At 37.0% G+C, this 25,110-nt stretch overlaps 2 protein-coding genes across 5 annotated transcripts in view; both read left to right on the top strand.

Moving 5' to 3' along the window:
• The window catches only part of wwp2 (WW domain containing E3 ubiquitin protein ligase 2), a 58,060-nt gene extending 40,245 nt beyond the window's left edge, over window positions 1-17,815 (top strand). For 2 of the 4 annotated variants that reach the window (XM_016552604.1, XM_016552601.1), the window contains 12 exons: window positions 4,792-4,846; window positions 6,255-6,336; window positions 7,232-7,360; window positions 8,824-8,902; window positions 8,997-9,068; window positions 10,145-10,233; window positions 11,557-11,716; window positions 14,203-14,336; window positions 14,417-14,557; window positions 14,930-15,050; window positions 15,266-15,370; window positions 15,474-15,769. In XM_016552604.1, the coding sequence (XP_016408090.1) occupies window positions 4,792-4,846; window positions 6,255-6,336; window positions 7,232-7,360; window positions 8,824-8,902; window positions 8,997-9,068; window positions 10,145-10,233; window positions 11,557-11,716; window positions 14,203-14,336; window positions 14,417-14,557; window positions 14,930-15,050; window positions 15,266-15,370; window positions 15,474-15,761 (1,455 nt within the window). In that variant the 3' untranslated portion in view covers window positions 15,762-15,769. Of the gene's footprint in view, window positions 1-4,791; window positions 4,847-6,254; window positions 6,337-7,231; window positions 7,361-8,823; window positions 8,903-8,996; window positions 9,069-10,144; window positions 10,234-11,556; window positions 11,717-14,202; window positions 14,337-14,416; window positions 14,558-14,929; window positions 15,051-15,265; window positions 15,371-15,473; window positions 15,770-15,954; window positions 16,026-16,128; window positions 16,226-16,690; window positions 16,764-16,854 lie in introns of those variants that run through there. The other 2 variants (XM_016552602.1, XM_016552603.1) reach the window with 2 other exon arrangements.
• Window positions 17,816-20,879: 3,064 nt separating this feature from the next.
• The window catches only part of adat1 (adenosine deaminase tRNA specific 1), an 11,830-nt gene continuing 7,599 nt past the window's right edge, over window positions 20,880-25,110 (top strand). The window contains exons 1-6 of the mRNA XM_016552611.1: window positions 20,880-21,036; window positions 21,129-21,273; window positions 21,351-21,419; window positions 21,510-21,564; window positions 22,262-22,392; window positions 23,833-24,400. Coding sequence (XP_016408097.1) covers window positions 21,132-21,273; window positions 21,351-21,419; window positions 21,510-21,564; window positions 22,262-22,392; window positions 23,833-24,400 — 965 coding nt within the window. The 5' untranslated portion in view covers window positions 20,880-21,036; window positions 21,129-21,131. The remainder of the gene's footprint in view (window positions 21,037-21,128; window positions 21,274-21,350; window positions 21,420-21,509; window positions 21,565-22,261; window positions 22,393-23,832; window positions 24,401-25,110) is intronic.

The raw sequence follows: 25,110 nt of genomic DNA, 5'->3' as shown, positions 1-25,110 counted from the left end.
GCTTGTAACACTTGTAACACTCCAAAGAGAAAGGACAAATTGAAATCGCATCATATGACCCCTTTAATCGAATAGCGTTTATAATTTATTTTAGTGAATAACAAGGGGCATTTCAAACTTCAGCGTCCTTCCGGATCTTGTAAAGTACGGATTTACGCTCCTACCTACTCCCACAAATACGGAAATAGCATCAAAACAAACAATGGTAAGTTAATGAAACTCACACATTATATGGTTGAATAGTTGTGTTAAATGTTGAGATAGCTGTTGTTTGCGTAGGATTTCTAGAAATTAGTGAACGTTGGACATGAAAAATGGTGTGATCATATTTAATCCCCCGTTCAGGTAAAACTAGCGCAAGCAACAGAGTGTCCATTTTTAGACATACGCCCTATGCGTCTAGTAAGCCATACTTAGGTCATTTTTTTTTTATTTTATTTTTTACAAATAATGCATTCCATTCACAATAGCGTTTACATGCCTCTCCGTGAGCTCGTTTAAGCACATGGATTTCTCCCAGCCAATCAACAGATATCAGTCTACGTCACAGATAGTGACGCCATGGCATCTGACCAATCAGGAGTTGCCTGGGGCATTTCAAACTTCAGCGTCCTTCCGGATCTTGTAAAGTACGGATTTACGCTCCTACCTACTCCCACAAATACGGAAATAGCATCAAAACAAACAATGGTAAGTTAATGAAACTCACACATTATATGGTTGAATAGTTGTGTTAAATGTTGAGATAGCTGTTGTTTGCGTAGGATTTCTAGAAATTAGTGAACGTTGGACATGAAAGATGGTGTGATCATATTTGATCATACGCCCCGTTCAGGTAAAACTAGCGCAAGCGACAGAGTGACCATTTTTAGACATACGCCCGATGCGTCTAGTGAGCCATGCTTAGGTCATTTTTTACAAATAATGCATTATAACGTAGGACAATAGTATTTAATAGTGTATTGAATGTTGTCACAGGTTGATATAACATTATACAGTGATCCAGTGAAAAACTTAAGCCATTTATTGAAATGATCAAGCCATAAATAGTGAAATATGTGTAATTTTGGTCGGTTTTATGACCTTATAATAATTTTATTTTACTTAAATGGCATATATTGGTGTTTATTTGACTGTGAGACTTATTACTGCTAAAATAAGTGGTACCACCAGTACTTATAGTGCTATTTTTCACTTAATTAATGCATTATAATGTAGGACAATAGTACTCAATAGTGCATTGAATGTTGTCACAGGTTAGTGATTCAGTGGGAAACTTAAGCCATTTATTGAAATTATCAAGCCATAAATAGTGAAATCTGTTGAACTTATAACAGTTTTTTGTTATTATTATAATTTTTACTACTAACCCAGTTTATATTATTATAGCATATATTGGTGTTTATTTTACTGTGAGCATTATTACTGCTAAAATAAGTGGTACCACCAGTACTTATTTTTCACTTATTATTATATATTTACAGTGTATATGTCAATATTCTTTGTTTTCAGATATGCACTTTACTGTTACTGTTTTTTTTTATTCACAAATAATTCAAAGTGGGCTTGATATTGACTCAAAAACTTACTCACTTTTCTTTTGCAGCTGCCTACACCAACAGCTAGACCTGCAAGTACTGCAGCAGGAAGCAGAACATACTGAGGTCAAACATGGTCTACAGGGTCTGGAAGGTCCTCCCCGATTACAAACGGATTATTTGGTTGCATGTAAACGTAGCCAGTGATGAACGCAAGTGCTTTATCGAGTACCATGAAGCAAGTGACTGGAATTGTGACACGTGAAAAAGAAAAAAAAAATTCCTAAATAAAAAGAAAATAATTTCCTAAATAAATATACTATTAAGTTTATTTGTGACCATAGACTGGTGAGGAACCATATATGGTAACTTCATTGACCTTGATTTGCAACATTTTTTTTTTTTAAAGTCTCAAAAGTTCAAAAGCCTTGTAATAGCCTCCAATAACACTGCAGGGTTGAAATTTAGAATTTCCAAGTATTTCAATGAGTGCCCTATGAGTTAAGGGAAAACTCTTAGTTAATACTGAATATGTGTTCCCTATGCTAAAGTGTTACTGTGTTTTTTATCTTCTTTTTTTGAAAAGATGTTTTGTCAGCTGAACAGTCGACATGTTGTCGAGTCACATTTATTTATATAGCACTTTATACAATACAGATTGTTTCAAAGCAGCCTCACACCATAAACAAGAAATCAACAACAGCATTAATATTGCCAAGTTCTTCAATTATGAAACAAATACAATTGCAGGCGTAAAACAGCTCTAAAAAGACATTAGTGTAATTATTCAGCTCAGTTTAGTTTAATGTTGATTCAATTTAGTCCAATAACAGTACAATCCATTGAACACGCTGTACTTCTGTCCCTCACAGCCTCCTCTCCCTCATTCCTGACAAACATTAAAAATGGCGCTTCCTGACTCATGGCAGAATTAATTTTGGGGTGAACTGTTCCTTTAAGAGCAAGGAAAGTTTTTATTCTGTTGCCAATTATATGGACAATCGAGTCTTCTATGTCTTAGTGAGTGATTCTGTTTTCTTTTGTCTCTCTCTTCTTCTTTTTTAATGTATTCGCTCACCCTCTCTATGCCTTTATTTTTTTCTTCTTCTCCATTGGTTTCTTTGAGGCTTGGTTTGGGTCTAATGGCTGTGCGGAGGGAGTGAAGATGATGTCATGGTTTTCTTTCATTTTTTTCCTACCATTTTTAGTCATAGAAACTGCTGAGGGTGGGGCATACTGACACACGCACTAGTTTTTAACATCCCCCTCATTTTTGACCTTCTTTAGCCCAACTAAGGCACACAACTGGTAATGCTTCATAAATGAAGATGTGAGATATCAGATACGCCTCGTCCACAAGCACCACTGATATAATGGCTTGCTGGAAAAAAGGACAAAACTGTGGTAAAATGGCCATTGTGAGATGCCAGTTTAAAGTTTGCTTAGTCAGAGCTCTTGGCTGCAAACGTAGGAACGCCTCTTGAGTTTAAGACGAATGCAGTGACACGGTAAAGGCCCATAGTAAAATGGCAAGCACTCATGGTCTTCAGTGGTCATTGCATTTTTAGTGCTTTCCTCAAGCTAGAGTAAATTGAAAAGATTCATGGATTTTTTTTTTTCTGAGAGATTCTTTATTTTTCTAACTATAACATCAACACTTCCTTTAAAAGTGAAGTGATTAGATGTTAAAATACTTTATCTTATACCAGCTTACTATGCAGAGACAACTGTAATGCAGCCTTTATGGGTTGATTTCCTTAAAAACTATAAATACTCTGGCTCTGCGACTCTATGAGAGCATTACTCTGTTTGCTAGAACATCCCAGCCTACCCAACACAATAACATTGGCTCAGCCGATGGGGTGAGTTTGGGGCAGGGAGATGGCAGATGATTGGGGAAACTAGGTATTCTTTTAGCTACTCCATTTAGTGATGCTTGTGTCACAGAAATTACTCACTTCACCTTTATATAATACGTATACTGGATAAGAGAAAATTGGAATTACATTATATGAATTGTTAAAAATATATGCAGATGATTAAGCACTAGACTTAGTCTAGAGGCAAGTATAAAAAAATACTTCCTAGAACCTAATATTTGTGTTTTGTTTTTTTATGTGCATTTTTGTTTTATTTTATGTTATTTATTTTTAATGATCTTTATTAAAAATGCTTAATGATGTGCCCTGTTTTAAAACAGACTGTTCCATACAGGAACACCATGGCGGCAATCTTAAACGTTTCATAGGGGACCATTTTAAAGTGACAACCTTAATTTTGTGTAGATAAAGTTGAAAATTAAAAATAGATGTTTGTGGAAACATAAGCATTAAATTCTCTTTAAAAAAAAAAGCATATAGTTTTATGGTGTCTGGCTCAAGGTTTAATGTCAACCCTGTTATCTTTCTGAAGGTATAGTTGTATTCCAGCATGGATTCAAATAGTTTAATTTAGCCTGTGAGTAATGTCAACTTTAAGGTAAAGAGCAGTTTTTAAATCTACTCCATACTTTTTTTTACTATGTTCAGGGTATAAATGCACAAACATGCCCACAGAGTTTGCGCTCGCCTGTTTTTCATATATAATTATGTCCATCTAAAGCACACACACTGGGTGGATGTTTCTGGTGTACAAATAAATGAAATTTCCGTGCACCAAACACACACACACATGCGCACAGAGTAAACACAGCCATGGTGGGGGAATAAAGGTGCTTTTGTCCGGTGGGGGGCTGGGCCATCTGGAGCGCTCATGAATGTTCACTTCAGTCCGCTCAGACATCGCGCCTCCCTGTGTACTTTCACAGCTCCGCTAGAAGAGGACTGAGGCATGGGTGGGGTCGGGATTGGGCGGATGGAGACAGGGTGGGGCTTTCTCGCAGCCAGTGAGATCACTGGAACACTGCATGCATATGTGTGTCAGTGTGTGTGTCTTTCTCTGCCTGTAGCAGGCATGTAGTGTTTGGACTGCACTGGCTAGGCACTCGAACACCTCCGTCAGTCTCTGTTCTGAGAGCGGGAGGCAAACGCTGTCATCTGTTGGGTTCAGCACCTTCTACAAACACCCAGCACATTGTCTCACAGGGTTTCTTGCAGTACCAGCAGCTGTAATGTGTATGGTCCTGGTGTTTTTTGGGTTGGTAGTTAATTTCAACAGGTTTCTGTGGGTTCTGCTGTGAGGGGGGTGTTACACACAAAAGGTTCAGAAAGTGTGTCCTAACTACAGTCTCTCTCTCTGTGTTTGTCTGTCACAGTCGTCTGGAGGTGTGGTGGAGAATGACCCTCTCGGGGCTCTTCCTCCAGGCTGGGGTAAGTCCTCATTCATGCTTAATCTTCAGGTCAGCTGTCTTTTATGAGGTCACTGTGGGTTTGACGTTAACTTTAGTCGTAGAGAGAGGCCTATAATCTTTTAGGCCTAGGACTACTTAATATTTAAAACTTTAATACTACATTTACTGATAAATAGTAGAATTTGGTGGCTCGCTAAAATAAACGTAGCACCCAGCAGCAATAAAACTGTGTGCTCACAAGGAGTTGAACACAGAGGCCGAAACAGAGATGAAAGTAGATTTGCAGCCATTTTTCTCACAAAGCAGCTATGCACATCCATGTAGTAGAAAGGGTTAATGTAGAGGCAGCAGCAAAATAAACCTCAACAGGGTGATCAGGACCTGTCCGATCATTATCCCAGTTATTAATAAATAAATAAATAGCCATGAAATATAGTTTGGAGCTGAAATTAATGCTTGGGACTGTGGAGTGATACAAGTGACAGGGTGATACAACTAGCAGGGTGTAGGAATATGGTTGATAGGGACAGCGATCAAAAGTACAGAACATTTTGTGTTTCAGTATAGGAAGGCATTTAATACATAATTTTAATTATTACATTTATTACGGCATGTGCTTTTATTGTCAACTAATTAAAACCACACCTTAATGTAATTTGTTGGACACTTAAAATTAAAAATGTGTATGTATTCATATAAAAACAAATATTGGTTGAAGAGAAGTCGTATTTAAATGTTTCTTTCTGTTAAAAACGGTAAAGCTGCGTCAGTGCTTTCTTTCTTGAGAAGCTCAGTACATCGAGTTCAGCAGTATAACATTGCGAAATGGAGCTGGGAAATCTCTGTTATGAGAGGGTTAAAAAGGGGGGAAAATCAGAAAAAGAGAGTGTTGTGTGAGCAGTAATGTGAGGGCTACTGTGTGCTTTAATGAAAACAAGATGTTAGACGTGGAGTGAATGAGGGGGTTCTTGCAGAGGGCTGCGTCTCTCTTGTGTGGAAAAGCAATTGGCCAGCAGATTTTCTCTTCTCTTTTTCGATCTCTAAATCGTTACGGTTGCTTTCTGTCTGTTGAAGTCTGTTAAACCCAATTGAAAAGCTGAAAAGTGAAATTCGAGAAGGTATGTTGGAGCAGGCGCTAGTGAGATGCCCCACTGACTCGTCAGTTTTCAGTCAGCTCTGTCAGATTTGACACTCACTTACCCATCAGCCTGTTGAGAGATAAACAGAGGATCACTTTAAATTTGATATTTTTCAATATGTAAGAGAATTGGTCAAGAATCAGTGAGTAACATAAATTGAAAAAAGAGCCCTACAGTAATTTTGTTAAAAAGAATAATGTAACCGTATACGTGTTGTAATGCATTTCCGACCATTCTGCCAAATAATATGTATGCTGAAAATGTTACTATTTCTTTTCTTTCTCTCAGAGAAACGTCAGGACAATGGAAGAGTGTACTATGTCAATCACAACACTCGAACGACGCAGTGGGAGGACCCTCGAACCCAAGGGTAATCATGTCCTCCTGTCATGTGTCCCATGCGGCCCACAGCAAATGATCTGCAGATTCAAGTGGAGTTTGTCAGAGCGCTCTGTGTGTGTGTGTGTGTGTGTGTGTGTGTGTCGTTTAAGCGTCACTTTACCAATGTTGGGGAAGTTACTTTGAAACTGCAAAGCTACGAGCTGCTCATACTTGAGCTACAGTTGAGCTACCCTTTTGAAAATATAGTTGGCAACATTACAAGTTACTAGTGAAAAGGTAGCTAGCAACGTTAAAGCTACATGCAGTATGTGACTCAAGCAGTGTTTTTCATCTGGCACACATGACCTGTCTCAAATATTTAATTTTATTTTCATCTGGAGCTGAATAATGTCATGCCATGTAATGTGCCAAAAACAGCTGCAGTGCAACTTGTCGGAAAAGTGGGCAAGAGTTGTCTAAAATTGGCAGTTATAATCTGATTGGCTGATTGGCCTGCTACCTCAGGATGCATGTTTCACCACCCACTTGGAAACCAAGTCCTGTTTGCTGTCAAAATAAGCTCTTCTGAGGAAGTCTGAGTTTGTCTGCAAGTACTCTTTCTGATGTCAGGTTTGCCCACTCCTAAATATGGCGTAACCAACGAACTGCCCTTTTTATGCCTAGCTCTGTAAAACTACTGTGAAAGCGGAGTTATTTTTAAGGTAGCTGCGTTAGTTGCTTTGTGTAGTTGCCTGCTCAACCAAAATGAATACCACACATTATCAAAACTCATCCACTTAAGCTGCAAAACATTGTTTGCTCATTTTAATTTTGACATTTTGTATTTGTTCATTGCGTTTTAGATTTGACTGAACAACATCATGTTATGTAGTGTTAAGCGTCCAGCAGGGTGCGCTGCTCTCACTGCCCTCCTCCGTTTGCAGGATGATCCAGGAGCCGCCCCTGCCGCCGGGCTGGGAGATGAAGTACACGGCAGAGGGGGTGCGATACTTTGTGGACCACAATTCTCGCACCACCACCTTTAAAGACCCTCGGCCAGGCTTTGAGTCGGGGTAAACACTATCACACGCTATAGCTCAGATTGCATGCTTTGATTGTATGTGAAGGCAGGAGCTGTTCATTCACTGCAAACAGAGGAACAGACAGATGCAGTAGATCAAGAACCCACTAGGGACAGCAGATGTTTAATGCAGTGTAGGTGTATGACACATGCTAAAGTTTAAAATTCATATATATAATCTATATGTGCACTACCTGTCATTGTTCCTCCTATGATTTTAGATGTTTTTTGAAACAAGTCTTTAATGCACACCATGGCTGCATTTATTTGATCAAAAACAAACAAACAAAAAAAGTATAATTTGTGAAATATTACAATTTACAATAGCTGTGAATATATTGTAAAATGTAATATATTGCTGTAATCAAAGCTGAATTTTCAACATCAGATTCGTTCTAATATGCTGATTTGGTGCTAATTTATTATTAATTATTTTTGGTGCTCTGTTATTAATAATTGTTCTCATTAGTATCAATGTTAAAACTTTTTTGCTGCTTAATGTTTTTGTGGAAACCATGATCTTTTTTTTTTTCAGATGAATATACATTTAAAAAGAACAGCATTTATTTGAAATCTTTTGTTACATAATAAATGTCTTTACTGTCACTTTTAATCAATTTCATACGCCCTTGCTGAATAAAAGTATTCTTTTCTTTTTTTATCTTACCTCAAACGGTTTCCACAAAATATTATTCAGCGAAAACTGTTTTCAACATTGATGATAATCAGAAATGTTTCTTGAGCAGCAAATCAGCATATTAGAATGATTTCTGAAGATCATGTGACACTGAAGACTGGAGTAATGATGCTGAAAATTCAGCTTTGATCACAGAAATCAATTATTTTTAAATAGAAAGTATTTATCTTTGAATTGTAAGAACATTTTACAATATTACTGATTGTACTGTATTTTTGATCAAATTAATGCATAAGCAGAACAGAAGAGACTTTTTCAAAAACATTAAATAATCTTAATTATTCCAAACTTTTGACTGGAAATGTATAATTTGTTTATACTGTATGTCCTCATACAGAATATTAGTGTTATTTTTTTCTTTCTTTGTTTCTCTCAAAATCTCCTTTGTGTCTTTCATGCATCTTTTTGTTGTCTTAAATGCTTCATTCCTCAGAGTTTCCCTCTCTCTAAAGTGGAGTGAACTGTCTTGTGCTTGTTAACACAGCTGTGCAGCTCAACACAAGACACCCTGTAAATTACAATGCTTTCTCTGATCTGCATCGCACACTCTGTCTTCAGTGATGTGTCACTTTGACCTGTTTCTGGAAGTTGGCTGACTTTATTCTGCCAGTTGTCCTGTTTTCATTGCTCATGTCCGGGGAAGAGCTTATGTTGACCTGACGTCTGTGTCAGCGTCTGAAGCGCCACACTCATGGAATAAATGACATCAGGATGTTCTCATAGTGCTTTGGCTTTATTTTCTCTGTCTTCCTGTTTAGCTCAAGACAGGGTGGCTCTCCGGGTGCGTACGACCGCAGCTTCAGGTGGAAATATCACCAGTTCCGCTTCTTGTGTCATGTGAGTTGTTCAGGTCTTGAGCTAGCGAAGCATTTTTGTGATTTAGCATCAACAAATTAAAGTATGGTCTCCTAATATTTGTCTTTTTATGCAGTCCAACGCGCTGCCCAGTCATGTGAAGATCTCCGTATCCCGACAGACTCTATTTGAGGACTCATTTCAGCAGGTGAGTATACTATACCAGTTCAATACGGATGCGGTGTAGTGCTGCTCAACTTTTGTCCGTTGACGTTTCCATTATAATCACCAATACTGTTTTACCAATGTCATTTAAAGGAAAATTAGCAAACAATATTTCTCTTTAATTTATATTGATAATATATTATCAGCATTATTTAAAGCAATAAGCCCCGTAAAGCCGTGGTTTACAGTGAATTTATAACAGCTAAGGGGCGTTGTTAGGTACGACGCAAAGCCAAGTGACTAAAAGCCCCTTAGCTGTTATAAATTCACTGTAAACCATGGCTTCATGGGGCTTATTGCTTTTGTAAAACGGTTATTCCATATACATAGTATGGTTTCACAAAATAAAACAGAGCAAATCAAGTGTAATGATATTAATAAAAACAGTATTCTTCCACCAAACAATGTAGTTCCTCAGAAACAGTTGTGGTTGCAACAAAGTTGTTGCCAGGCAACACACAGAAGTAAACAAAGGTGTATGTTTGTAGAGTAATTTACAACAGCTTTGAACATGGCTCAACCAATCAGAATCAAGGACCGGAACTATCCATTATATAAAATTATATTACTAATGACAAACCAAATTGATCTCCAAATTATGGATGTCTTAATTCAAGGCCAGTTCACACCAAGGATGATAACTATAATGGCAATGATAACTGTGAATTTTTAATAATCATTCTAATTTTATAAGAACAGGGAAGTCCACATCACAACTATAACAATATCATTAGAATCACTTTCAAAGCATTTATATCCAGCGGATGAATTAGAAAAACATTGACAGCCAATCAGAATCCACATGACTTTAAAGAGATTGAGCATTCAAAGCGGCAGATGACAAAACTGCACTGCGCGCTTAGAATAAACAATGTTATTGTCCACTGGTGTGGATGCTAATATAGTTGTAGTTAAAGTTATCTTTATAGTTGTCATTCTTGGTGTGATCGGACCTTTAGGCTAATATAATTTTAGTTTGACCTCCTGAGGTGGACAAGCAACATTTCTGAATAATATTTTCACACTTTATAATGAAAGTCCCGTGGTGTTTCCTCTCAGATCATGAACATGAAGCCGTATGACCTCCGCCGGAGGCTCTACATCATCATGAGAGGAGAGGAGGGCCTGGATTATGGAGGAATAGCCAGGCAAGTTCATTATGAGCTCCTGTGGCGTCTCGCTGTTCGTCATCCTCATGTTCCTGCTCGTGTGCTGAGTGTTTCTTGTTTCGGGGAAGCTGTGGTGTAACTTTGCTCGTTGGTGTCTGGACCTCGTAGTTGTCTTCCTGTGTCTGTGTCTGTCTCCTGTGTCCTGTCAGTGGTTTTACCCTATGGTAGGTTACGTCATGCTGTTCTACCACAGGGTAGAACCACGGACCGGATGTCTGGAGGTGTCTGCGTCGTCCTGTGGTGTGACAAAACCACCCCCACCCCCCTAAACCTTCTGACCTTCCAAACAGCCCTGGGGTCAAAGGGCAGGGCTTGGGTTCTGTTGTACTGTTTATGATTTGATGTGTGTGTGTGTGTGTGTGCTGTTGAACCTGTCTTCATCTTCATCACTTTATGTGGCACTTGCACTGTTTTTTTACATGGTAAGTAAGCTGAAACTGCACTTCATTTCAGTTTATTACCTTTAATTCTTACTTCAATAGAATCACTGTCCATCAAATTGTGTCTCATTTGTTTTTCATTTTTAATAATTGTTAAATGTTTTGATTCCATTGTTTTGTCATAATTGTTATTTTTATTCAGTTGTTTTATTCTACAAAAGATTCATTTTATTATTTGTGGGTTTCTCTGTAAATTTGTTTTCTTTTGTTAGCTCCCCTCACAAGTGGCTCACAGAATGATGATGCCTACATATCACTTTCTTTACAAAACTAAAATTTGTAAAAAAAAAAATAAAAAAAATCACTATTTTTTTTAAGGAATGAGTTGGAGTGGATGGTGAAGGAAAAGCAGCCAAAATGTGTCCAGCATACACAGAAAGTTTATGCTTTTTAAACAATACTGTGTTTTAAAATATTCCCAGGATGCACCTCGTGAAGTGGATTGAAAGAATGTACAGAGTATGTAGTATGTAGAGCTGCATGTTGGCTATTTGATACATTTTTATCACTTTACTGCTGTTCTAAAATGTGGGAGATATTATTAATTAAAATAAATAATGAGAAAGTTATGACAATGTAAATTAAATAATTCCAAGTTGGTGTTTCCTTTGCCATTGTTCACATTGTTATGCGAGTTGTCTTTTCTTTCCCATTACTCTTATAAGTAGTTGCTTCATAAATCATTCCTAATTTATACTAATAAACTCTATTACAAATACAAAAACCATTTTGATTTGTTAGCATCCAAAGAATTCCCCAAACTATCTTTATTCTTGCGTAATTTGCGACACAGTGTATGTATGGTCATCTTTAGCTGGTATTGTTATGTTACTGATGTTATGTTTTATATTTCTGTCTGTAGGGAGTGGTTTTTCCTGCTGTCTCATGAGGTGTTGAACCCCATGTACTGTCTGTTTGAGTATGCCGGGAAAAACAACTACTGTCTGCAGATTAACCCTGCTTCTTCCATCAACCCCGACCACCTCACCTACTTCCGCTTCATCGGCCGCTTCATTGCCATGGTGAGAACGCCATGTAGTCATGTGGACTAGTAGTTTCACTCTTAAATTAAATTAAACTCTGCTCTCTTTCAGACTGCATTTCTGGGAGCAATGTATTTCTGTGTGTGTGTGTGTGTGTGTGTGTGTGTGTACCTGTTTTTCTATTCTGGTGGGGGCTTAAACCTGAATACACACAGACTCATGGGGACTCATGTCACGGTGGGAACCTAAATTGATGTCCCCACGGGTAAACATGCTAATAAATCACACAGAATGAAGTTTTTTGAAAATCTAAAAATGCAGAAAGTTTCCTGTGAGGGGTAGGTTTAGGTGTAGGGTTGTTGCAGGGCAATAGAGTATACGGTCTGTACAGTAGAAAAACCATTACGCCTATGGAGAGTCCCCACAAGGATAGCAAACCAGACGTGTGTGTGTGTGTGTGTGGTTGGGTATGAACCTCATGGCATGAGAATTAAATCATTATGTTTTGATAGAGTGACTGGTCTTATATTAAGATCTGGACAGAGCACAAGCAGTTCCTCTCACACCCTTTTAAGAGCAGTTAACATTCTCAAAGATATTATAGAGATTCCCTATGCTGCTGTGTGTTACTTTTTTTCCCTCAGCCCTTGTGTTGCTCCTGATTTGTGCCTGTTCTGAATAGACTGTGAGACTCGGGGTGACTGTGTTTTTTTTGGAGATCATTCCTAGAGCTCTGTGCTGTTACATTAAACAGTATGCTTGCCAATAACAACAAATCACATTTCTATGTGTTTTCGAAGTCTGTATATATAGAGAGAAGAGAATTTAAGAAAAAGCGAAATAGAGTGTTAGATGATGTAACTCTAATTCACTAAACGGTTGTGCCACTTGAGTCAGCATGCAGTGTTTTTATTTGTATACCTTCAGTCCAGATAAATCTGGTGCTATATGGATAATTATATGATAAGTATAGCAAAGCTAGTCTAATGACACTTTAGGAAAGCACATAAAAATCATGACATTATTCATGATTTCTTAACTCTCCAGAGGAGAGTTTTCGTGAAGGTCCATTTCATGTGCAAATTACTGTGAATTTACACATATATTTATGAACGTTTCATGATTTTAAGATTATGGTCAGATGATACAATCACCAACATTAATTTTTTATGCAGATACATTCAGAAGCAAGATACAAATGTCCAGTATTAGTTTCAAAACTGTTCCAGTCAGAAATCATTATTATTTTTTATTTGTTCAGTCTGTTTAGTGTTATGTTGTTTCACAGATCACTAATGATAGTGAAGCATTTGTAAGACAATGTTATGGTTTCCTTATTGAAGATTAAACTGTTATTGCATCCATTTCTGTTACCATGACAAACATTTATTTATGGTGACCGTTAAAATGTGTTACAACGATACGGCAAAATTGCCTTAATGACTCTTGAAAATGGGCTTGATAGAATTCAAAACATGTAATAATAATGCTTAGAATAGCCAACAATTCACCCTCCAGCCATGATGTCACACTGTAATTAAAGCACTGAGAACAGCGTATGTGTGAAATTTTGCATGCTGCAATAATAATAATAATAATAATGTTGTTCCTAAATTTAAACAGGAAATTGGATGAAAGTCAACTGTTAATTATCCATGACTGATCAGTTGATGAATCTCTAGTTGATGCATGACTTTTTTCATGGATTTGTTCTTGAAATTAATTTTAAAAGTAGAAGTATGCAATGTGGTCCTAATTAATGTGAACTCATAAAATCTGCATTCATAATAAGAATAATAATAAGACTAATAATTTTACAATAATAATTCTAAAAGATTTAGCAAAATCCATTTTAAATTAGATTTAGAAGGCCATGTGACATTCCCAGAGGTATGGAATTAAATCAAAATGAACAGTTCTATTTTTATGGAATGTTGCAGTGGTTATTATAAATTATCCATGAACATTATTATTTATTATTATTATTTTTTATTTTATTTTTTTATATGTGCCCTCATGATCTTAAACAAACACATTAATGTGCCCCTCACAACGACATCTCAGATGATGTGCATATCTGCACAAAGACTGGGCAATAAGGTTGTTTAATAACCATACGAGTTTTATTCCCTTCCCTTCAGTACCCTGTCATATATCATAATAGGGAAGTGCGTCCCAATTCGCATACTTATGCACTATTCTGTGCTGTTTTGTAGTGTAAATAGTGTGTTCACACTGAAAATTCCAAAAAGAAAAAGTGCACTTTAAATACCCGAATGATGCACTTAAATAACCGAAAAAATGAAGTGTGGAATGTTGGACACTTCATGCACTCAACTGTTGCAGATTGAATTATGCAGCGGAGGGGGAGGGGCTGTCAGACTCCGGTTATGAATGACAAAATATCCTTATATAATTCAAACACTACACGGTTGAGTACAGAGTAGAAGTGTATAGTGCGTCATTTGGGACAGAGCTTATAACTACCATTATTTGTATTATGGCCTTTGATTGGCTCTCTGCAGGCACTGTATCACGGGAAGTTCATTGACACGGGCTTCACTCTACCCTTCTACAAGCGCATGCTTAACAAGAAACCCACCCTCAAAGACCTGGAGTCCATCGACCCTGAGTTTTACAACTCCATCATGTGGGTCAAGTGAGTATCAAGACTGCAGCTCTGTTCATGAGGATGTTCTGTGACAAGCACGTGACATTCGTGCTGATGTGCGTTCACAGAGAGAATGATTTGGAAGAGTGTGGCGTGGAGCTGTACTTCGCTCAGGACATGGAGATTTTGGGCAAGGTGACGACACACCAGCTGAAGAACGATGGAGAAAATGAACTCGTCACTCAGGACAACAAGGAGGAGTATATTAGGTACAGCTGCCCCATGTTTAGATGATAACAGTTTTACTGGCCAGTTAATCAGACTCCTTTATCCAAAGAGGTGTAATAACAGGAACTCTCCTTAAAGATGAAGTGTGTTTTTTTTTATGTTAGAATACTTGTATTCTAATATACTCCTATTCTTATATACTCCTATTCCAGTTTAACATGCAACTCCACTTTACGAGTCTGTCGACTGTTCGAGAAACCTGTTTGAAAACAGTCATTTTGCAATTCTGCTTTAACCATTAAGCCACAATCAACCTGATCTGTTCAACTTTTTCCTTTTTTGTGTCGTTTTAAAAAGGACTGTTCCTTTAACACAGTGATTTTAAGCTCATTTCATTCGTGTTTTTCCTGCAGTCTGCTCACTGATTGGCGCTTCACACGTGGGGTGGAGGAGCAAACGAAAGCCTTCCTGGATGGCTTCAATGAAGTTGTGCCTCTGGAGTGGTTGCGTTATTTTGATGAGAAAGAGCTAGAGGTGGGTGTTTTGGTATTTTTAGCAAGGACTTGGCATAAAATGTCATTTAAAAAAAACCTTGTCTATACAGAGACACAAACACTAGTGGCATCACTGAGGAAACAGATGTAAATAACTCTGGTTTTGGGCTCTGAGGTTAAGTTTGGACTTGTTTTAGGCGTATTGATGTTATCTTTATCAGATGGTTAATGGTGTGGGATTGTTTCTTGCTCCAGCTCATGTTGTGTGGGATGCAGGAAATTGATCTGAATGACTGGCAGAAGAACACCATCTATCGGCATTATACCAAAAACAGCAAGCAGATCCACTGGTTCTGGCAGGTAATTCACACCTTCAGTCTCAGGTGTTTTTATGCACTCACAGCTACGCTCTTCCTCCTTTCTTTCTCTTTTTACTATATATATTTCATTATGTGTCACACAGGTGGTAAAGGACATGGACAATGAGAAGAGAATTCGCCTGCTGCAGTTCGTCACAGGAACTTGTCGCCTGCCGGTTGGAGGCTTTGCAGAACTGATAGGTAGAGTTATAATATCAGTTATCATGTACCACAGCCACAACAGACTCATGTGTCGTACAGTACAAAATGAAAACAGTGCATGCTATCAAGATGTCAGATATGTAGCATTTCATGCTTGCTGCTTTGGCTTTGTATTATATAGCCTATATTTTATATATTTTTTTATTTTATATTATATATTAATCACTTAGTGGTTTACAGAAGGAGGATTTGCAACTTTGAGATCATTAAACTTAATACAAATGAAAGGATAAGCTTGATATATTTTTGAAGTGTTTAGTTTTATTGGTGGCACTGTTCATGAATAGGTTACAAAATAAGGACTTTTGAGTCTGTGAAAGTCTTCACACCATGCAGCTTTGAGCTCTTTACATATGACCCGAAATGACTGGCAGAAGAACACCATCTATCGGCATTATACCAAAAACAGCAAGCAGATCCACTGGTTCTGGCAGGTAATTCACACCTTCAGTCTCAGGTGTTTTTATGCACTCACAGCTACGCTCTTCCTCCTTTCTTTCTCTTTTTACTATATATATTTCATTATGTGTCACACAGGTGGTAAAGGACATGGACAATGAGAAGAGAATTCGCCTGCTGCAGTTCGTCACAGGAACTTGTCGCCTGCCGGTTGGAGGCTTTGCAGAACTGATAGGTAGAGTTATAATATCAGTTATCATGTACCACAGCCACAACAGACTCATGTGTCGTACAGTACAAAATGAAAACAGTGCATGCTATCAAGATGTCAGATATGTAGCATTTCATGCTTGCTGCTTTGGCTTTGTATTATATAGCCTATATTTTATATATTTTTTTATTTTATATTATATATTAATCACTTAGTGGTTTACAGAAGGAGGATTTGCAACTTTGAGATCATTAAACTTAATACAAATGAAAGGATAAGCTTGATATATTTTTGAAGTGTTTAGTTTTATTGGTGGCACTGTTCATGAATAGGTTACAAAATAAGGACTTTTGAGTCTGTGAAAGTCTTCACACCATGCAGCTTTGAGCTCTTTACATATGACCCGAGTTCTGTCCTCATTGTACATATTCAATGTTGAAAAGTGTAAATAGATTTAATAGTTCATCTTTTTATGATCATGTTGTTTAGGAAGTAACGGGCCACAAAAATTCTGCATAGACAAAGTGGGGAAGGAAACCTGGCTGCCTAGAAGTCACACCTGGTGAGACTCTAAATCTGGAAGACAATTCGAAAGAACTGTTTTCACAGAAGTGTTTTTGTGCTTATTTGTCCCTCCTGCCTTACAATTTCAGCTTTAATCGTCTGGATCTGCCGCCCTATAAGAACATGGAGCAGCTCCGAGAAAAACTTCTGTTCGCTATCGAGGAAACTGAGGGATTCGGCCAAGAGTGACGAGACTGATTATATCTCGGCATGCGAAGGACAGGACCGACACAATAATTAACCAGTTTCTTTTGAAAAGGCCATTAATGTAGACTGAATGAACAGACTTACAGTCTGTCAGATTTACAGTTCAATCATTAGTTTACCTAAAAATGAAAACTTATTTTATTTATTCACCCTCACATCATTCCAAACCGATATGCTGTTATTTTTCTGTGCAGCACAAAAGAAGAGTTTGGAGGAATTGATCGCTATGATTTGTTGTTGTACAGAAAAGAGCTGCGTGACGATTCTTCAAACTTCAACGTTTGTGTTCCACAGAATAAATAACAGCGTGCTCATACGTAATGTCATGAGGATGAGCAAACAACAGCTTCATTTTTGGGTTAACTATACTTTTAAACAGCAAAGACGCTGATGGACCAGCAGCAGATAAATGATTTGTCTGAATGTAATATTTCATTTGGTCACTTCAGGGAATGATGATTTCACCTTACATTTCTATGCAGATAAAACAGTGCAAATTATGAAACACTTCACAGCATAATGTCATTAACCAGATTTGTAAATCAAATTAAAATGAATTCCCTGAACTGCCTAAATCAAAATGTAATCAATCCTGATTTTCCAGTGTGAGGTGAAATTCTCAAACTCACTGCTTATAATGCAGCATCCAGTACAGAATTATTACTACTACTAATAAAATAAACCGCAGCGAATCTTCAGTTGCAGATGTCATGGACCACAGAGATGGGGCTCGTGTCATATCAGTGTGTGTATATGGACTAGAAGACCACTGAGATAGAAAATAATTGTTTTAAAGAGATTGATCAGACATGATTTCATTATTTTGTGACATGCCATGCTACACTGTATATAGATGAAATAAAATCCAGTCATGGACTGTAAACATAATCTGTGGCAGAAAAATGATGAATAATGATGTTGACAGGTAATAGGGTGGTTCTTTAATTAATCGTTTAATAGTTTAAAAATCACGTTCAGTTTATTTGGTATTTTTTATAGCAAGCCATTGCTGTCCCTAATGCTGCTGTCATTACTACCATCTCAACAAGCAATTAAATTTAAGTTTATTTTCAAGTTTATATTTAATTATAATGGAAATGAGAAGATGGAGCACATTTCTGCCTATGCAGTAGAGTGACCGTTTGAAGATATGAAATTTGCTGAATTTACCATAAGTTGTGATTTCCATAATTACTAAAGGACAATTGACTCTGAACTCTAACGTCCTCAGATTTGGAATTATGTGTTTCTATGGCAACACTATAAACACGGAAATTAATCCGTGTAATTTGAGTAATTAATTGACTTTAAACAATAGTAATAAATAGAATGTTTAGAATGCCATAGAATTCCAACATGGCATGAATGCACCTTTTAGGATTTCTACTTTCTACTCAGAACAGCTTTATTGGGTGTCACTATCAAAATAAATAAAATAAAATCATGCATTATTCCAATGTTAATTTGAAGGCTGATCAAGGCCATTATCTTTGCCACTATATTTTGTTTTTAGACATGATAAATGTTTTAACACATGAAATATCATTTGAAAAAGTTTTTTTTTTGTTTTTTTTTTGAAGATTTTGATCAGAAGTACCCTTATTTTCAATTTCAGGTTAAATATTCAACTGCTGACTTTCGGAGCAGCAATCTGTAATTACTGGAAGTGCTTATGATGAAATTCAGGATTTTAGTTCATTATACAGTTAGTTCATTTTAGTTCATTATACAGCACAAGTTATGTTCAGCTCAACAAAATATGTTCAACAAATGTTGTTTTGTGGAGAAAAACTTGCTCATAAACCATAATGATAACCGTAATGTGAATGAATCACTCTTTTGATCATTCTCAGCTTCACGGAGGGACATGGCCCACCCTACCATCCACCTGTTACCCCAACTGTCCAGTCCAGTCGTGTGGCCCACTTTTCTTAGATCTGAAAATGTATTTGTGATCAATATGAATGAACGATGCATTTATATAGCTATTGTGTATTGGGGGGGGGTGATGCGACGGCAGCCAGAGTACAACAGCACCAGTGCGCTCACCACACACCAGCTACAGGTGGAGAGGAGAGAGAGTCATAGAGCCAATAAAGTGGATGGGGATTATTAGGAGGCCATGATAGACAAGGGCCGGGGGGCAATTTGGCCAGGACACCGGGGATACACTCCTACTCTTTACGAGAAGTGCCATGGGATTTTTAATGACCACTGAGAGTCAGGACCTCGGTTTAACGTCTCATCCGAAGGACGGTGCTTGTTGATAGTATAGTGTCCCCGTCACTACACTGGGACGTTAGGACCCTCACAGACCATAATATAAATGCCCCTTCACTGTGTGTGCTCGGGCGCCGACTCAGAAGTGCACTCAGAAATTCAGAAGGGTGGTGCGATACAGAGGAAGGACCAAACCTGTTTTAAGTAAGATGACAGGGTCTCTGTATTAAAGAAGGGGGCTCTGGCCTTTACCACCTCCCTCAGGGGGACAAATGCATCGAATCTTAAGTGTAAAGAACTGTGTAATGTTAAAATAAAAAAACTGAATTGCAGTCCAATTTATAAATTTGATGTTAGCTGGCAGAACTATGTCCTGACAGCTCTTTATCCTCAATATATAGTTATTTTTTACAAAAATTAGCCTGTGGATATTCTAATATTTAAATGACATTTATGTAAAGTGCAAAAAATCTTTTACATTTCCATGCTCACTTGATTAATAGCTTAAATCAACAAGTTCGAACCTCAAAAGTGTTCACAGACGCAACATAGAATATAGCCATATGGAACCAGAGCTGGGTAGATTACTTACAAATTGTAGTCTGTTACTGATTACTAATTACATGATGAAAACTGTAGCTGGTAACGTAATCTGGGTTATTCATTTTAGCTAATGTAATCTGACTACTTTTTAGATTACTTTTAGAGTTACTTTATCAACCTTGTTTTAAACTTACCATTAAACGTGCCATATTGCTATAAAAAGGCAAAGAGAGTGAAAATGTATTCCATTTTTTTATATCAACATCATAACATGCATTAAACATTACATTACACCAGGGTTTCCCAAACTGGTCTTAATGTAAGAACTGCAGTAGGTTTGTGAGTTGATAAAAAGCTAATAGTTAATTAAATCATGAAAATGTAAAATAAATATAAACACCTGAACACTAAACATAGGCCTACATATTTTATTTGTTTACCTGCATGTCATGCATGTGACCAACCAACATGAGAGAACTGTGAACATGCGAATATCTTGTTAAATTATTTGAAACGGAGTTTCTCAGAGATATTTCAAGTAAGTATTTTATTTCAAGGGGTTTGCTATAAATCACCAGTGTTTAGTAACTTGCATAATTATTTTTTTCATACATAGTCTAATTGCTTGCGAGGCGCTTTTTCCCTCAAATTCAAAAGCATGGTTTGCAAATTTATTTACATGGCATTTGTGCATACAGTCAAAGCTAAATCGTATGACACAGGATTTTTAGAAAGGAATTTTAAAAAAAAGAATCAATAAATTATGAAAAATGTACTGCCATTGTGTGGCAATCATGTAATCCATAAAAAGTAACTAATCTGACTGTGAACATTTTACAATGTAATATACTGTAATTACAAGTACTTAATTTTTGGAATCTGATTACGTAATCCAGATTACATGTAATCAGTTACTACCCAGCACTGTATGAAACTGTATTGCCGATAAAATAATCATACATAACATATCTTAGCGCATTTATGAGAGACGTTTGTTTAGGGAACTTCACATGTGTGTTTGTTGTTTGTGCAAAATTTGTGCGAATCTTATTTTAGACTGAAATTGTAAAATACGATTCAAATGAGCTTTACTTTCAAGATTTGTAGAAACGCTGTGCTGTAATGCTGCGCCCTCTATCGAGCGTGTATGGGGACTTTTATTTTGAAATCCATATTCTACTCCTGCTTTGGGCGCAAGACTTCTGCCAAAGACACGAGAAAGCATAAGAAAAGCACATGACCCAATGCGTTTATATTTTGAATCCGTAACTCGCAAGAGCGTTTAACCAGGTTATCTAAGTGTGAGTATATTAATTATGCGTTAATAGTAATGTTGCAAAAACACATGGTCTCATCGTAAATGTCTACTGTTCATGCATAACAACCACAACAGATCATGTGGAGTCCTGATGAAATAGCCAGCTTGTGTTATAATCACTTCAATAAACTGCCTAAAAGAGGAAAGCCAGCGGCGGGCAGAGAGTGGACTCTACTGGCTGCTGTGATTCTACTGACTGACAGCTCGGAGCTGAAGACAGGTTAGCAACACTGATCAACTAAGATCATCTCATTAACACGATGATATAAAAACTTCAAATGTCCTGTTTGATCACAGTTCGCAAGCAGGTTGTGTCTTTGGGGACCGGCACCAAATGCATCAGCCAGTCTGCCATGAGTACGAAGGGTAAATGTAACAATTGCTAAACAATTGCTCAAATTCAAACCTAAATGTGCAACCCCATATATATATTTTTTTTATTGTGATGATTTGCAGGTGACATTCTGAATGACAGTCATGCTGAGGTTATTGCTCGGAGGGGATGTGTCAGGTAATTTATTTCATGTGTGACATTGGAATTTCATTGCATTATAAGTGATGCATTCACAAACAAAACCCCAACCATGCCTGAGATCCTGCTTTACAGTCCTTTATAGTTTACACATGCACACTGTAAACGTGTCTTGTGGGCATATTTGCATGATGGATTTATGTTTACCAATCTATATTTGTCTGTGGATTTCATATTTGTCAGGAGGATGTTATGTCCTGTTACCTGTGTTCTAGATGGCTGAAGTGTAATATATGGCTTGCTCTGAACATTTTACAAACCATTCCTAACATTCTCGCTTTCAACACGATTTGCATTTCTTTCTCTTTCTTTCTTTCTTTCTTTCTTTGTGTAAAATGTTACGACTTGTTTTCAGAGCATTTCATTGTTCTTACTCCAGTGACATTTTAAATCAATCTTTTGATAGTCAATTCATTATATAAGTTAAGTCTTATTATCTTATACAGTATTGAATATGTCTCAAGTTTTATATATATATTTTTATTTATAAACCAAGCATGAATGCATATTTCATTTCATACAACCGTCCTTTGAAATCAATAACAATATTCTAATGTGAGTTGTAAACAAACGTCATTTGTTAAGTCAAAAAAGGATTTGAGAGGAATAACAGAATTGAATTTAGTGATGTGTTTTTGAGTCTTTGCTCAGCCATCGCGATGTTTTTCATCCTCAGGTATCTGACGGAGCAGCTGTTCAGGGCCGTAAGCGGCCAGAGCTCTGATGTTGTCTGTCCTGGGTCTGAAGAGGGAAAATGGATAGTTAAACCGGGAGTTTCCTTCCTTTTCTTCACCAGTCAAACACCCTGTGAGTCCAACTACAGGTTAAATATTAAATACTGAATATTTATGTTCAATTAAAAATGTTTTTTACCAACGGTTTGTTGCCAGTCAAATGTTTGTTTACACATTCTCATTTTTTTATTACTTCCCATTTTAGAAAAAGTAGTCATCATATATTTGAATAAAAATGTAAAACAAATCAAAATGTTCAGTCAGTACATTTCATTATAGTTCAAGAATTCATACAAATATAAGGGATTAAAAAAAACATTTAGTACTGTCCTTCAGACATACAAACTGATCGTCAAGGAAGGATCACAACATAACATCGACAAGCAAGGGCTGTAAATTTATACGTAAATCTGTTATGTGAAATATCTTAATCTAGCAGTACAAAAAAATATATATATATATATATATGATCCCTCTTATTTTTCTTTTAAGTGATAAACATCTTGCAGTTTCTGTCAGGGGTATGAAAACTTATGCAGTGAGCTGCATATATTTAACAGCAGAGCTGGGTAGATTGCTTACAAATTGTAGTCTGTTTCCAAATTACATGACAAAAATTGTAATTAGTAACATAATCCATTAAATTACACATTGTAGGTAATATAATCATCAGACTACTTTTAGATTACTTTTGACCTACAGTAACTAGTTTATCACATTGATTTAAATCGGATAATCTTGTACCATATTGATATAAAAATCCAAAGAGAAAGAAAATACATACCATTCATTGTTATTAACAACATGAAATGCATTACATGAAAAACATTACATTATGTCAAGGTTTCCCAAAACTGGGGTTCCTGAGTTTAATGAAAGCTTATAATTAATTAAATTGTAAAAATGCAAAATGAAAATAAATCATTTTAAAATAACAACAATCAAAATAAAACACTTACTAAAAAGATGAAATATTTGATTTGTTTACCTGTCTAATTATTAACTGACTACAGTACTTTAAAATCTCATGAGTATGTCAAGTAAATATATTAGGTGAAAGAAGTTCTGCTGACAAAAACGTTTGGGAATCCCTGTATTACATGTAAATAAGAAATGACGTGAATTTGTGCATTTTAATGTGTTAAAAAGACATAAGCACAGAAAATGTACAGATGAAAAAGAAGAATTTGGGCGAATCAATAAATAATGAATAATTTATTGCTTTTGTGTGAAATCATGTAATCAATAAAAAAGCAACTGTAGTCTGATTTAGAGTATATTACAATGTAATATAATCTAATTAGAGGTATTTAATTTTTAGAATCTGATTACGTAATCCAGATGACATGTAATCAGTTACTACCCAGCTCTGTTTAACAGTTAGTACCAGTCCTGAGTGACCAATACACAGTACATTCAGTCCAACAGTACACAACAACAGCACTGCTGCTTGTGTATTATTGCTGATATGTTTATCTACTTATCAGTAAATACTTTGCTAATGCTTCCTTAGGTGGTGATGCCTCCATATTTCCTATGACTGGCAGTCAAGCGCAGCCCTGCGAACCAGTGAATGCACTCCAGAGCGAAGAATCAGAGCGACGAGGTCTGAAACGACACGCCGAGTGTGATTTGGAAGAGACCAGGCAGGGTCCAAGAATGAAGACAAGTGACAACCACTCATCTCGCAGAAAATCAGGGAATACCAGTGAGCATGAAGCTATAACAGAAAACAGAGAAAGTAGTCCATTAAATGAAGTCTTGCGCTGTCACCCGGGAGTAGAGAGAGCCCACCCGCCTGACCTCCATCGCACGGGGGCAAAGTGTGTCCCTGACAGCCCAGCCGACCCGCTCCAGCCCGGGTTACTCTATCACAGTGTTGGGGTTCTGCGGCTGAAGCCGGGACGTGGGGAGCGCACACTTTCTCTCTCCTGCAGTGATAAACTGGCCCGATGGGGCGTTCTGGGCTTCCAGGGCGCCCTGCTGTCTCATTACCTGCAAGCGCCGCTCTATTTCAGAGCTGTGGTGGTTGGAAAGTGTCCTTACAGCCATCAGGCAATGCAGAGAGCACTGAAAACACGGTAAGTGGATGTACCACACTAACAAACCTCTATTTCTGCAGTACAGGCAAAGTTTTAGGTTTGTAAAAAGCTGCTGATTTTCACAAAATTTGGTCAGTCCATTTCAAGTGGTCTAGTAGAGGTTGCTTGATCACGTAATTTTCCTTCTTTTGAGTGATTACCTCTATGTATTGATATTGCAAAATCACCAGTTTTTTATTTTCATTTTCTTGGTTTATCCAGAGAGGCTGTCTTCATGTAATGGCGCACAATAAATCTTGGGTATACAGCTGTTTATGGAAACCTAGTATGTTAGTTCAGGATGGTCCGAACTGCTTAGAACCAAAACTGATGCCTAGTACGCATTACAAGGTACATGAACATATATATGAACAGTGTTGGGGAAAGGTACTTTTAAAAGTAATGCATTACAATATTGCGTTACTCCATAAAAAAGTAACTAATTACGTTACTTAGTTACTTTTTATGGAAAGTAATGTGTTATGTTACTTTTGCGTTACTTTTTAAATCTGAACAGGGCTTGCTTGTTTGTTTTTAAAATAAAAAAGTTCGATTTTTGGCAAATATAAAAGCCTTTTCACAAAAGTGAAATGAATAAGCCTCAGGCTGAAGGAAATGTAAATTTAAGTCCGTACAGTAGAACGCAGAAGAAGAAATTTCAACACACTTCAGCAATAAAAAAAGACACAAATGTTTGTCTAGAGTAATTT

Source organism: Sinocyclocheilus rhinocerous, unplaced genomic scaffold (assembly GCF_001515625.1).
Source record: "Sinocyclocheilus rhinocerous isolate Xijiao unplaced genomic scaffold, SAMN03320098_v1.1 scaffold1366, whole genome shotgun sequence".
Classification (NCBI taxonomy): Eukaryota; Metazoa; Chordata; class Actinopteri; order Cypriniformes; family Cyprinidae; genus Sinocyclocheilus; species Sinocyclocheilus rhinocerous.
The sequence above is the reverse complement of the archived record's forward strand: the minus strand, read 5'-3'. Positions and strand labels throughout refer to the sequence as shown.